The sequence below is a fragment of the Ipomoea triloba genome, chromosome 1 (assembly GCF_003576645.1).
Source record: "Ipomoea triloba cultivar NCNSP0323 chromosome 1, ASM357664v1".
NCBI lineage: Eukaryota > Viridiplantae > Streptophyta > Magnoliopsida > Solanales > Convolvulaceae > Ipomoea > Ipomoea triloba.
In genome coordinates this window covers 9,858,353-9,872,571 of record NC_044916.1, presented here as the reverse complement: position 1 = coordinate 9,872,571, position 14,219 = coordinate 9,858,353, and the positions used below count along the sequence as shown (strand labels likewise).

The following is a 14,219-nucleotide window of genomic DNA, read 5'->3' as shown; positions in this document are numbered from 1 at the left end:
GTTTCCAGCAGTGACTTTCCAAATTTTGTAGACATGTAGATCAACACGTTTAGAACCTACATATAAAATTTCATAATGATCGGAGTAGTGTAAGTATGGTTTTTGCTCATTTCTCCAAAACTGGTCCAGTGAGAAGAATATTTCGGACCAAGGGCAAAAAGGTAATTCTCTGTGTTAATTCGTGGACCAATATGACCAAAACTTTTTATGGACATCAAGTACTATGAGTTAGGGTTCTACCATAAAAATTTCAAGTGAAAAAGAGTTCGGGAACTATTTTTACCGGCCCGATCTTTCGAGTGTCGCCAGCAGAAACCTCCGACAGCGAGGCTGGACGCCTCGCGGACGCGCGCGTCCGCTGCGCGTCCGTAGGCGCCCAGCCTTCGGCACAGCCCGCCGAACCAGCGGACGCGGTCCGGACGTGCGTCCGCTGGTGCGGCCAGTCGCGAGTCCGCGCGACGCGGACTCGTTTTCGACTTGTTCTTGACCCGGTTTTTCCCCGATGTTTTTAACCTTGAGTGTTGTGACGTTTTGAAAGCCTACGGGCATCCGGGTGAATGTTTTGAAGGCAAAATATTATATTTGTATATTTTACGAATTTGGGAAATATTTGTGCTTTGGAAATTATTATGACTCCTATGCTTGGATTTTCTGTGATGTGACTAATACTAACCTAAGTATGCGGGTCGGGAGGATATACTTGAGTGAGTTTTGGCTATGGAGTCGTGTGACTTAAACGTGGGTGATGTGTTCCCCACGTGTTAATTAAAGACGGGTGATGTGTTCCCCGTGTACGAATCAAAGATGGGTGATGTGTTCCCCACGTGATAATTAAGGATGGGTGATGTGTTCCCCATGTACGAGTCAAAGGTGGGTGATGTGTTCCCCACGTGTTACTTAAAGATGGGTGATGTGTTCCCCAGGTACGAATTAAAGGTGGGTGATGTGTTCCCCACGGGTGAATTTAAGTTGGGAGCTGTGTACTTCACGGGCAAGGTGTGAGAGCTAACCGTAAGATGTCCTAACATTAGAGGTGGGAGTTGTGTACCCCACGGGTGAATTAATGAACGTGTTATATGTTTGAATTACCGAGGATAAGTGAAACTGCTTGTTGTTAGAATGTTTGCAGGTCGATTGCGATTGATGGGTAATGTTATCTTGCCTTGCTATTACTGAAACCTATTTTTTGAAACCTTTGTTTATTTTCGAGTGATCATGGATATCCTTACTTAGCCGTCGCGCTAACTACACTTCATTGTGTACTTTATCAGATGCAGTCTAGTGTGGGCTCTTGTAGCCCGGGAAACTCCAGTGGTTCCTCAGAGTTTTACTTTCCCCTATATGACTATGATGGCTACGTGCACTTGCTGACGGGTGATGACCCGTATGCCCCAGGCTTCGCTCCAGACCCTCCTGCTCCTGTCTACACTCCCGATTCGGTTCTTGCTCCGGACCCGGACTACGTTCCTACTTTGGACTCGGTCTATGATCCTACCTTGGACCCGATCTTTGCTCCCGTTTCTCCTCCTCTGCAGTACAGTCCTCCTCCAACTTATCCGACTACTCCCACTCGCATACCGGTTCGCAGTAGTGAGCCGACTTTTCTAGATAAGGTCCAGTCTAGGTTTGGGTTCTATCCCATCGAGGTGTTAGAGGGGAGTGACCCCTTAGAGTTTGTAGTCTTTTACCCCTATCCGTGGGACCCCAGTCCTTCGGAGCATTGGGATGAGTGGTCGATGGTGGACTCTCCCTGCTACTTTTTGGACCATATCACCTGGTTCGCAGGTGAGTGGCATCTGGTGTGGGGAACGTACTCCGGACCCGAGTACCGTCTCTTAGAGGAGTAGGTCGGTTGGGGAGGTTCTAGGTGGAACTCTTTTGTGTAAATATATCTTTTGTCGCCATGTTAAACTTTTGGCTAGTAAGTTTGTACTTAACTCTTGTATATAGTGGTCGCTAGTGCAGCTACCCCCTTTTGCTTATCTATGCATCTATATATGAAGTTATATCGGGTGATGGTGATGATGTGAATTGGTATTCCTTTCCCTTAGCCTGTGCACCTAGAGTGAACTCCGCATGGTTTCGGCTGGGTTCAGTCTAGGTGTGGCGGTAACTACTCCGGATGTACGGTATAGCCGAGCCGGGGTGTTACACCTCTGTTCCGCGCAACTGCAGTTTTCTTTCAATACAACTACAGTATCCGTTCAACATAACTACAGTATCAATTCAACATAACTGCAATATCAACCATGATCCATGGTCCACAATGCATTGTGGACCATGGTCCACGGTATAATGACTGCCCACACACAAGCACATACAGGGATCATTGCCTCATTAGAGCGTATTACTAAGAGAACCCACATATATAATATAGATAGAAAACATCACTAATTAACAGAAATGCGTTGTTTGTGCTTACAATTTCTTTCCCAATATTAGTTTTTTGAACGAAGCACAACTCCATACCCCGGAAATATTTCAAAGCACCGATCACATTAATAAAGTTTTAGCAGAAGAAATTAAATAGGACAATGTATCAATTTTAATTATTATCATTTTCCCAATCATCCTGAAAATTTATTAGTGATAGGGATTATATCCTACTCAAATATTTAATTATATGTTCGGTTATCGCACAGGAGTGTTAGGAATATAATCCTATGAAATAATAGGAGTGGTTACATACACTGTGAAGATGACAAGAAGAGGGTTCTACTGTATTGAGGTGAAAATGGTAGCTAACAGGTTATAGACGGAAGTGAATCCATTGCACTTCGCACACCTTGGCCGCAAGAGCTCTATACTTTTCTTTAGAAGACGACCTAGATACAGTGACCTACTTCTTGGCTTTCCAAGAGATCAGCGCAGAGCCGAGGAAAACACAGAAGCCTGTGATGAATCTTCGAGTATCAGAACAGGAAGCCCAATCAGAGTCTGAGAAAACGTTGAGTTACAGGGTATCATTTTTTCGGATATAGCAACCCTTGACCAGGTGACATCTTGTGCTTAGAAGGAGATAAGTTTGATGCATAGAAGAGACATCTAAAGACTTTGAGATTAGTAATATCGGCATTCTTTCCATACAACTTGTAGTAGGGACTTGACATCTGGATGGCTGGGGAAGACAACATGTTAATGATGTATACGACATGCATCACACAATGCCTCCAAAATTCAAGGGGAAGAGAAGCTTGAAATCGAAGAGCCTTGGCAACGTTTAAAATATGTTGGTGTTTTCGTTCAACAACCTCATTTTGCTTTGGTGTGTATGCACATGTCTTCTGATGAATAATACCATTTTCTTCAAAAAAAAAACTCATTCATATTCAATTCTAAGCCATTGTTAGTGCATATAGTTTTTATCAAGGTGCCAAACTGTGTGACCACCATGGCTTGAAACTTTTTTATGAACTGTCCAACCTCTAATTTATTCTTCATTACATGCAGCCAGGTGAACCTAGAATAATCATCAACCATAGACAGAAAATATTGTTCCCCTTGTAGAGAACAAACCGGGAATGGTCCCCATATGTCAACATGAAGTAACTCAAAGCAAGCATTTGAAGAAGTAGTACTTAGAGAAAAAGGGGACCATTTGTGCTTTGCAAAGTGGCAATCATCACAAGCTATGTCTTTAGTATTAGAAACTTTTATATCAATTAAGAGGTGTAGTTTATTAATGGAAAAATGTCCCAATCTTTGGTGCCAAACCTCACTATTATTACATTGAATGGCAAAACTTTTGTGAATTGTGTTGAGTGATCGTGGTGGCTGCATCAGCAAGTAGAGCCCATTTTTCTGCTTAGCTAAACCAATCTTCTTCCCAAGAATGTCCTGAATTAGACACTGCCCATGCATAAATGTTAGTTGACAGCAAGAATCTTATAGAAGTCTACTTACTAAGAGTATATTGAACTTGAAAGATGGAATGTGGAACACATCCTTCAACCATATCTCACTGTTAAGCTTGATGTTCCCTATGTGATTAACTTTGACAGATTCTCCAGTAGGCAGGTTCACCTCAGCCTCATTAACAATGTGATAATTCTCAAAAAATTTAAGAGAGCGAGTAATATGATCCGTAGCCCTGGAATCTATAATCTAAGTAGAATTACATAAAGAGACAAAGTTAATATGAATATTAGGATACTTGCCTTCATTTGTAGAGTTTGATTCATGGAATTTTGGCACCAAAGACACTGTTGCTGTAGTGTGTCCACCTGAAGATTGTCCAACTTGGACTTGCAAAAGTGATATTAGTTTCTAGAGTTGCTCAGAAGTGCTGTCGAGGTCTGCCAAGTTATTTGTCACAGCCGTTATATGCTGCTGTTGTTTGCCTTTCGATTTAAAGCCTTGAACCCATCCCGAAGGATAACCGTGCTTCTTATAGCAGTTATCCACCGTGTGGCCACTCATTCCGCAAAAGGTACACTTAGCTCCTTTGTTGCCACTGCCATTTTGCCTTGCATTGTATGTATTCACTGTTGCCACTGTCTCATCAGAGAGGTCTCCCTCATGCTGAACAACATTTGCTTGGCTGATGTCAAGATTGCCTAAATTCATATTGGACAAAGAGATTTGTCTCTCCTGTTTCTCGGCCATAACAAAAGTTTTGTACACTTCCGGTAACGGATCGGGCACAAGGACATTAGATTTGAGGTTACTATAGTCATCGTTTAAGCTTTGGAGAAAACGAATGACTTGATCTACCTCTCTCTCTTCTCTGATCTGATCAACGAGGTCACGGGAACACTTTGGTTCACATTTGCAGTGAGGAATAGGTCGTAGTGTGTTCATCGCTTCCCACAAGGTCCGGCACTTGGTGTAATACTCGTTCACTATCATGTTCCCCTGTTTCAGATCATATATCTCGTTCTGTAGAGCTGAGATTCGTTGTGCATCATGTTGCGAAAATTTTCGCCTCAAATCCTCCCACACATCTCTAGCTTTGTCTAAATGCATAATACTTTGAGCTATAGAAGGATGTACCGATCTAAAAATCCAGGAACATACCATTAAGTTGTAGCATCTCCATGCCGCATACTAATCTCTGCTTGGTGCCGCGACAATTCCATCAATGAAGCACTACTTGTTCTTGATCTCAAGAGCGACCCTCATCGAAATACACCAGGAAGCATAGTTAGAACTGCCTGCTAGAAGATGACTGACGAGGATCGTAGACGGATTCTCAGTTGAGCTAATGAAGAGTGTATTCTCCACATCCTCCAGATTATGATTCCTTTGTTGCTGAAGATTTGAATTCCTCTGCGGAATAAGTGTAGAGGTGGATCGGATTGGCGATTTGTTGATCGGGGAGTTGTAACAACCTCCTGGCTTGGTTCGCCCGTGACGGCGGCGGCATACGTGCTCCACCGTAAAGGCTCTTATACCATAATAGGAGCGATTACATACACCGTGAAGATGACAAGAAGAGAGTTCTGCTGTATTGAGGTGAAAATGGTAACTAACAGGTTATAGAGAGGATGCTGGTATATTATATATACAACCAAGGGAGGAAGGAAGAAACAGACTAACAGAATGAAATACCAATACAAAAATACACTAATGCCCTTGGATATTTCCCTCCTCTCTAACCATAGCTACATCCGTCAACATGAAAGGCTAAGAACGAAAGGTCAAGGGTTAGTACGAGTCGAGCGAAATATTTTTTTCATTAAAACTTTATTTGCTATCTCTTCAATGTGTTAGGAGTGTTATAGCCTAAGTTTCATAGGATAAAACGTACTACGCCTCAATGTTTGAGCACTCAAACAAGTGAGCCCAACGGACTAGAGCAAGGGATGAACACAAAAATTTGAGGTTGAGCAAAGTTTGGAGTGAGAAAGGTAGGGTTTTTAGTCTTTTAAATCACTTGTTCAATCAAGGCTTATATAGGAGAAGGGATGATATATAGCATTTATCATTGTATTAAACTAATAATAAAATCACTATGTAACCTTTATAATAAACAACCATTAATCTAGAAATTGATTCTAAATTTTAAAATTGAAATTATATGTAATTAATTCCGTTGAATCAGAATTAATATTCCATAACGGTATTCCAAACAGTGCAATCGAAGAGTACTTCGAGCAGTACGAACAGTACCCAAAAGATTACAAAATGAGGAGTCAAAAACTGCCATTCTGTCAAATAGTTTGACTGAATAGTAAATCCTCCAACCGAGTAGTATAAGTCCAAAATGTTACAATTCGGACAATCAAGGTTCGAATAGTTACTAATCGAACAGTGGCTAAAAAGTTAGAAAATATTTTTGAAAAGTTGGCATAACTTAACTTGCAAGGCTAGCCATTTTTCTGGATAACATTTGTGTCAGCAGGTGCCAGCGTACACGAGTCAAGCATTTTTTAGGCTCAATCTGGGATTTGATTTGCAGTTCCCTTGCGTGCCTACATTACTTATATGAGAAAGAGTCATTACCATTTTTGGTCCTATCGTTATTGTGACATTGCCAATTTTAGTCCACTTCATTAATTTTTGCCACACTTGAACCAGTCTTTTTTAGGCATTGCCACTTTTGGTCCATCGTTAGAAAATCTGTCCAAAGTCCGTCAAACACAGGGGTATAATTGTCTTTTCATTCACCAGAATTGTAAGAATGGAATCCTAGAATCGCAATTAGACTTTCCCTCACCCTTGACCCTATCCTCTGTTTCTCCGATTTCGATTATTTCGCGACATATCAAAGGCAACCTTGGTGAATTTTGTCATGCCCATTGCTTCTTTTTATTCAAAATAGTGACAGGTTGGGTTAGAAACTACAGGTACGCTCTTCTTCTTCCTTTTATTTTCAAGTTTTGCTGTTTGTTTCTGTCAAAGTTTTCCACTTCAGAAATGGATTTTTTTTGTAGTCTTTCGGATTCAATTACTTAAATCTGAAAAAAAAAAAAAAAAAACTTGACAAGTGTGGATGCAATTTTTAGTTGGGTATGTTAAATTGCTAATACGATATACCTAGTTTGCGTTGCGAAGGAGAAGAGAGACGGAGGTCCGCCGCTGCCTTGTCTCTCGCCGGAAACAGAGGAGGGAGACGCCGCCACCGCCGCCTGCCTTGCTGCTGCTTCGCGTTCTCACTCACCGGAAAAGAAAGTGTCGCCGGAGTTCCTGTTGTCTTCGTCCGTCTGTGTTGTCGTCGACACCGCCGAGCCGCCTCTTCGTTGGTTTTGCAGTTCGAAGAGAGAGAGAGAGAGAGAGACGAGGAGGTTGGTTATGAAGGAATCACCTCAGCTTGGGCTGGTGGGGAAAATGGTCGAACTGTGATCGATAAAATTTTGCCTGTTGCTGACGAGATTCTGTTTGAGAGGGGCTGGTTGTATATACTCACACTTGCTGCTAATAATCCATCAGAAATATGCCTTCAAATGAGAAAGAAGGGTTATGCGTCAATAGTTATTCTTCATAGATCCACCAGTGAATGAAAAGACAATTATACCCCTGTGTTTGACAGACTTTGGACGAATTTTCTAACGATGGACCAAAAGTGGCAATGCCTAAAAAAGATTGGTTCAAATGTAGCAAAAATTAATGAAGTGGGGACTAAAATTGGCAATGTCATAATAACAGTATGACCAAAAATGGTAATGACTCTATGAGAAAATATAATACTTTTGATTAAAAAAGTAATACTTTTGCATCTAAATATTTTTTTAAAAAAAATTTACATTTGCCCTCAAAAGTATTATGTTTTCATTTATAAGTGACAAACACTTTATTTATAATTAGTATTACATTTTTCAATATAATTATTACATTTGTATATTAATTCGACCCGACTCAACCCGTCTCACGGATAAAGAATATGTGAGACGGTCTCACACAATTGTAACTCAAATATAAATAGTATAAAAAAACACAATACATATCATTATATCAAATATGTATACATAATGATCATTTCCATTAAAATAAGTTAAAACGAGGGTATGCATTTTTATTTTTTTTTTTCAATTAAAACTCAAATTCTTTGGTCAGGTGAGAGTCCTAAGCAAAAGCAGCCACTCGTTACGAGAAGATCCGGTAAAAGAGCTCATTCTCATCTCAACCTATTGTTCATCATTGACCAAAAAGAAAAACAAAACAGAAACACAAACACTTGTGAAAACTCCATCTTCAACTAACGAAAGCTTGAACTGTCCCCAATACCACAGCACATACTCTTCCTGAACAGAATAGAAAGTAGTGACAATTTTTTGCTACTAAAACAAAAGCAAGAAAATTTTGCATTTACAGACCCATATATCCAATGCTCATTATTATACTGCTGTGCCATGAAGCAAAATTGTGATAATAAACCACTCTTCCTCATCTCCATATTTCTCATCATTATTATTATTCTCTTTAATGTTACTGAGAGCACTGAAACTACAGAGTTTCAGCAGAGAGAGCTGTTGTCCTATGGTGGTGATCCTCTAGCCATCGACCCAACCTTAGAATTCCCAAATCCCAGGTTGAAGAACGCTTACATTGCACTGCAGGCTTGGAAAGAAGCCATAATCTCGGATCCTTATAGAATAACAGAGAACTGGGTCGGATCCGACGTGTGTAATTACACCGGCGTGTTCTGTTGGTGGGCGCCGGACGACCCGTCGGAGCTCACCGTCGCCGGGATTGATATAAACCACGCCGATGTCGCCGGAACTCTCCCGCACGAGTTGGGGCTTCTCTACGACATTTCCCTGTTCCATATAAACTCCAACAGGTTCTGCGGTACCCTTCCCCGGAGTTTCTCAAATTTGAAACTCCTATTCGAGCTGGATCTCAGTAATAACCGGTTCGCCGGAAAGTTCCCTTCCCCGGTTCTTCAGTTGTCCGATCTAAAATATCTCGACCTCCGGTTCAATGAGTTTGAAGGCGGGATTCCGGCGGAACTGTTTGAGATGGAATTGGATGCCATATTTGTGAACAATAACAGATTCTCCTCTGAGCTGCCGGGAAACCTAGGGAACTCCAAAGTGTCGGTTATTGTCTTGGCTAACAATCAGTTTCGAGGTTGTCTGCCGCGGAGTTTGGGAAAAATGTCGGGTACGCTAAACGAATTGGTTCTGTCGAATAATGCTTTTCGGTCGTGTCTGCCGAGTGAGATTGGGGAGTTGAGGAACTTGAGTGTGTTGGATGTGAGTAGGAATAAGATGGTGGGCGAGTTGCCGGCGGAGAGTATAGGGAGAATGATGGGGTTGAAGGAGTTGAATTTGGGGCATAATATGTTCTCTGGGGAGGTGTCGGATAAAATATGTTCGCTTGATAGTTTGTTGAGCTTTGACTATGAATATAACTTTTTTACCAAGGATGATTCCACTTGTCTCAATTTGGCTGCTTTTGATGACACCAAGAATTGTTTGAGAGACAGGGAGGACCAACGGTCTGAGTTGGAGTGTAAGAGGGTGTTGTCCCAGGCCACAACTGTTAATTGTAGCAATTACAAATGTGGGTCCCCACCATATCACCCCTGCCCATCACCACCACCGCAACCAGAATCACCACCTCCACCACCATCATCGCCACCAAAATCACCACCACCTCCACCACCATCACCGCCACCTCCTCCTCCATCCCCGCAACCAGAATCACCACCACCACCACCGTCACCTAGTCACTGCAACTGCAATGTAACAACATCACCGCCACCTCCTCCACACAGCAATTCACCCCCACCCCCACCGCCACCTCCACCAACGGCCTATACTCCACCTCCACCCCCGCCATCTCCTCTACCGTGCCAAGAAAAAACGCCTCCACCAACCGAAAACTCGCCGTCTCCATCGTCACCTTCCTCCAAGTTAACTCCACAAAATTGAAGTTAATTACATTTGAGTTTCAAATGACACCGTCCACTTGACCACTTAACATCATCACTTGTATCGTCATTGCAAGCTAATTAAGCCATTTCAGTTCATGCCAATATAATAATTGAAGCGTCACGTACGGTTGAGATTCTGCATGCAGGCTGAAATTCAGGAAAAAGATCAGAGTTTTGTGCATCAAACCAAATTAAAGAGCATCAGAAATACATGTTGTGCAGGATTGTAATTGATTATGTGTTTTCGACGACAGCATTTCAGGGGTGACATATATACAAGTAATGCAGAGTGGTGGAGACTGCATGCATGCCAGCACTGAGCATTTACTTTACTTTTTTCTTTGTGTCTCTTCCAAATATGAATAAAATGACATGTAATGACGCATTACAGGCAACAGGAAATCTAAAGTATGGCGACAAATTAAAGTTCAAAATTGCAGCATATTTGTCTTCCTGAAACCATCATTTATTATATATCCTGGAAAATTAACGCTGCATGCATATATGATGAGAAAATTCAAAATAAAATCGCAGCATATCTATGTTTTTAAAAGCAGTCTAGGCAACATCATAATCTATCTTTGCTCTACTTCAACTAAAAATATAAGTTATATTACACATTTATATTTATATATTATATGCTCAACACTAATGAAGCAATTGATATATTATGTTAAACATTTTAAGTTCAATAATAGTAAATGTTTTGGGTCACACTTGTGTGAGACCGTCTCACGGATCCTTATTCGTGAGACGGGTCGGGTCAAAACCAAGAGTACAATTTGTGTTACTTATAAGAGAAAAAGTAATGTTGACAAGTGCTCTTTACTTATAAGGGCAAATATAATACTTTTGAGAAAAAATATAATACTTTTAAATCGAAATGTAAAAGTATTGTTATTACATTTACCCTAATAAGTAACAAAAAATTTATTCCTGATTAGTATTACATTTGAGCATATAAGTATAATATTTGTGCATATAAATGTTACATTTACATCGTAACCCGACCCGATCCGACCCGTCTCATGATAAGACGGTCTCACACAAGTTTTTGCTCTTTTTTAAAACTTAATTGCGTACTTATCGTTGAAGGGAAAACGACAGGGAAAACAGTCGGTGAAGCAAAACAGTGACGCGTGGTTAACAATTGCCTCCGTAGTGGTTATGATATTCCATTTTCCTTCCAGCATATATTACTTAAATAATTTGGGGTGGGATGGTGACGTGTACGGAGCGTTATTCACCTGAAAATATCTTTATCCAATAAGTTCAATTATTGGGAAGATTAATCATAATAGAATAACCTCAAAATCATTAAACGTTACAATCAATTGTTATACCGTGGATCATGATCATAATTAATATTACAGTTATGTTAAATTGATACTGCAGTTGTGTTGAACTGATACTGCAGTTGTGTTGAAAGAAAACTACAGTTGTGCGAAATAGAGACCGTTTTATCTGTTTGGAATTGCACTTGTGTTGAATTGATACTGCAGTTGTGTTGAAAGGAAAGTACAGTTACGCGTAACGGAGACCGTTTCATCCGTCTGTTTTCATTAATCAAAACGACGTGGTTTTAATACTGCGATCATCAATAAAATTTGCGCGTGACAATAGAGTATATTTGTTTGGGCGGTTTTAAGATGAGGATCAATCAACCTTCTCAATTATTGATATCCAATTATTGCTGCCTTCGCGAAGGCAGAAACCAAAATTGTTTTGTAACTTGCTTATCAATTTTTAAACCAACATATTGTTAAAAATGTTAAGTCAATATTGTTTATGTCATATAATCACTGGCCAAAAGCCTTGTGGTCAAGTGGCATGAAGTGATTCTCCCAAGTGGGAGGTCATGGGTTTGAGCTTCAGTGGGGGCAATGAAGTGATTCTCCCAAGTAGGAGGTCATGGTTCGAGCCTCAGTGGGGGTAATGTTGACTTTGTTGGGCTTCAGTAGATTGAGAAAGTAGCATAAATTTTGTACTACACGTGTATAAGTTTTATACTCAAAGATTGCAATGTACAACACTAGAAAACCAAAAAGATTGCAATGTACAACACTAGAAAACTTAGAGATACTGAGTATGTTTGAAAAGAATAGTGGGAAATGTTTAAGCTATTTTTGTCGCATGTTGATCTGATAACTTAGAGATACTGAGTATGTTTGAAAAGAATAGTGGGAAATGTTTAAGCTATTTTTGTCGCATGTTGATCTGATCATGTTGATCAAATTGTCCTTTAGAGCACGTTTCCTTACTAATATGTTCCTTAATTAGCGTTAATTAGAGGATTAGAAAGATTTGATCACCGTCGTGGATTTTCTAATTTCAAGTGCCCAAATCAGACCATAGTTCTCATAAGGCATGGTTTTGATTTCAATTCCTATTTACTACCAAACAAACTTATCTCACTTAAACGCATTATCATTACTAAGTAATTGATTCTAATTACAATTCTGATCCCAATGTCTGAACTAAGCTCCCTTAGTTCTTTGACCTAATTGTCATATGTTATATTAAGAGGAACATTACTAAACCTTAAATTGTTAAGGTTAATTAACCTTAAATTATAATATTGACAATTCATTCCAATGGAGTGTTTGGTAAATAGCTATTAGCTGATTGAGATATTAGTTTGACTAGTTGATAGTATTAGCTGGTTGTAGAAAGATATTTGGTAAATTAGTTGTTAGCTGATAACTGATTAAATGCAAAATGACTTCTCAAAAAGTTATTCGAAATGTTACTTTGAGTAGCTTTTTGAATATTAACATTTTGAAGCAATATATAAATTGTAAAAAAATATATATTAATTAATTAAACATTCATATTGGTTGTTTAACAAAGTCAAAATAATTTGTAGAGTGGGCAACTGCGCAGATCACCAATCATTATTGCATGGATCATGGTCCACACAGCTGTGTGGATCAAAAATAAAAAGTACATTATTTTGGTACTGAAGGTACATTATTTTTGTACTGTAGGTACATTATTTTAGGGTACATTATTTTTGTACTGAAAGTACATTATTTAATATATACTATCAAATAATGTACTTACAGTACAAAAATAATGTACTCCCTCTGTCCCGAAATCAATGTCCTACTTATGTTTGGCACGGATTTTAAGGTAAGTAAAGAAAGTGGACTTCTTTTCCATTTATGCCCCTGGACTCTCTGGCTTTGGTACAGTACGTTTCTTCTTCTTTCTTCACCTCATTTGAGAAGTTTTCTGATATGTATATTTCTTCAATCTCATTTGCAAACAATTGAATCATCTTTCATTAGCTTTTTTTTGGGTGCGAGACTCATTTATCAAAAAAAAAAAAGAAGAAAAAAAAAGAGGAATTATAAGAATATTTGAGTATAAGAAGTGTAGATCCATGTATCTAAATGTAGATCCAACGCCAAAACTCTATGATCCATGTATTTGAACATTCATCAAATGTAGATCCATGTATCCAACACCAAGTTCGTCTATGCTTTCGTGCTACACAGAATCTCTATTTCTGCCAGCAGGAGCTACACGGCAATGGTGTAGGGGCTTGTTTCCGACGGAGAGGAGAAACAAAGTGAAGAAACGGAGGAAGAAAAATGAAGAAACCCACTTCTTGATTTCTTCTATCAGTTGTGAAGTGGGAATGAAGAAGTTGCAGGAAGAAAAAAAAAGTGAAAAGTGGAAATGAAGAATCAAATCTGAAAATAAATGTAGAGATATGTATTCACCTTTTTTTAAATGGGCACGTCTTTTGAGAATATTTGGGTGGATGAATATCAGATAGTTAAAAGGGTAAAATAGGAAAACTAGAAGTGTAATGATGTTTATTTTAGGACAGTGGACAGAATTTTGGGACGGATTAAAAAAGAAAGTAAGACAGGTAAAATGAGACGGAGGGAGTACTTTTTATTTTTAGTCCGCTGTGTGGACCATGGTCCATGCAATAATTTGCCGCAGATCACTACTAGCAGTCAATATAAAGCCCAGTATAAGTCTTTAACTCGAGACTTCATTTTTTTTTAAGTATACCAAACATGAGTAATACAAATTTATTTTCAACGAAACTAAGGGTGCGTTTGGTTCGCACATGGGAATCGGAATCGGAATGGGTATCAAATACTTGGTAAGGGTAATGGGTTTTGGTGAAAGTATTTAGCATGTTTGGTAGTTGGGTGGAATGGGAATGATTATTAATAGTTGGGGAAGAAATGATGAAGGAAGATGAAACCCTTATTTAATAAGGGTATGGGTTTTGCCATTAATGGGGTATTCCAAACCCATAGTAGCATTCACAAAACCTATCAACCAAACACTAACAATCACTTTGATACCCATATCTTATGCCTAACCCCCCAACCAAACACACCCTAATATGAGTTGCAACAATGGTGATCGAACC

The 14,219-nt window shown here is 39.5% G+C and overlaps 1 protein-coding gene across 1 annotated transcript; it reads left to right on the top strand.

Annotated features, from left to right (window-relative positions):
- Nucleotides 1-8,291: 8,291 nt before the first annotated feature.
- On the top strand, nt 8,292-9,896 carry LOC116025978 (leucine-rich repeat extensin-like protein 3). The gene has a single exon (XM_031267453.1). It carries the CDS (start codon nt 8,292-8,294, stop codon nt 9,816-9,818), a length of 1,527 nt encoding a protein of 508 aa, XP_031123313.1. The 3' UTR covers nt 9,819-9,896.
- The last annotated feature ends 4,323 nt before the right edge of the window (nt 9,897-14,219 follow it).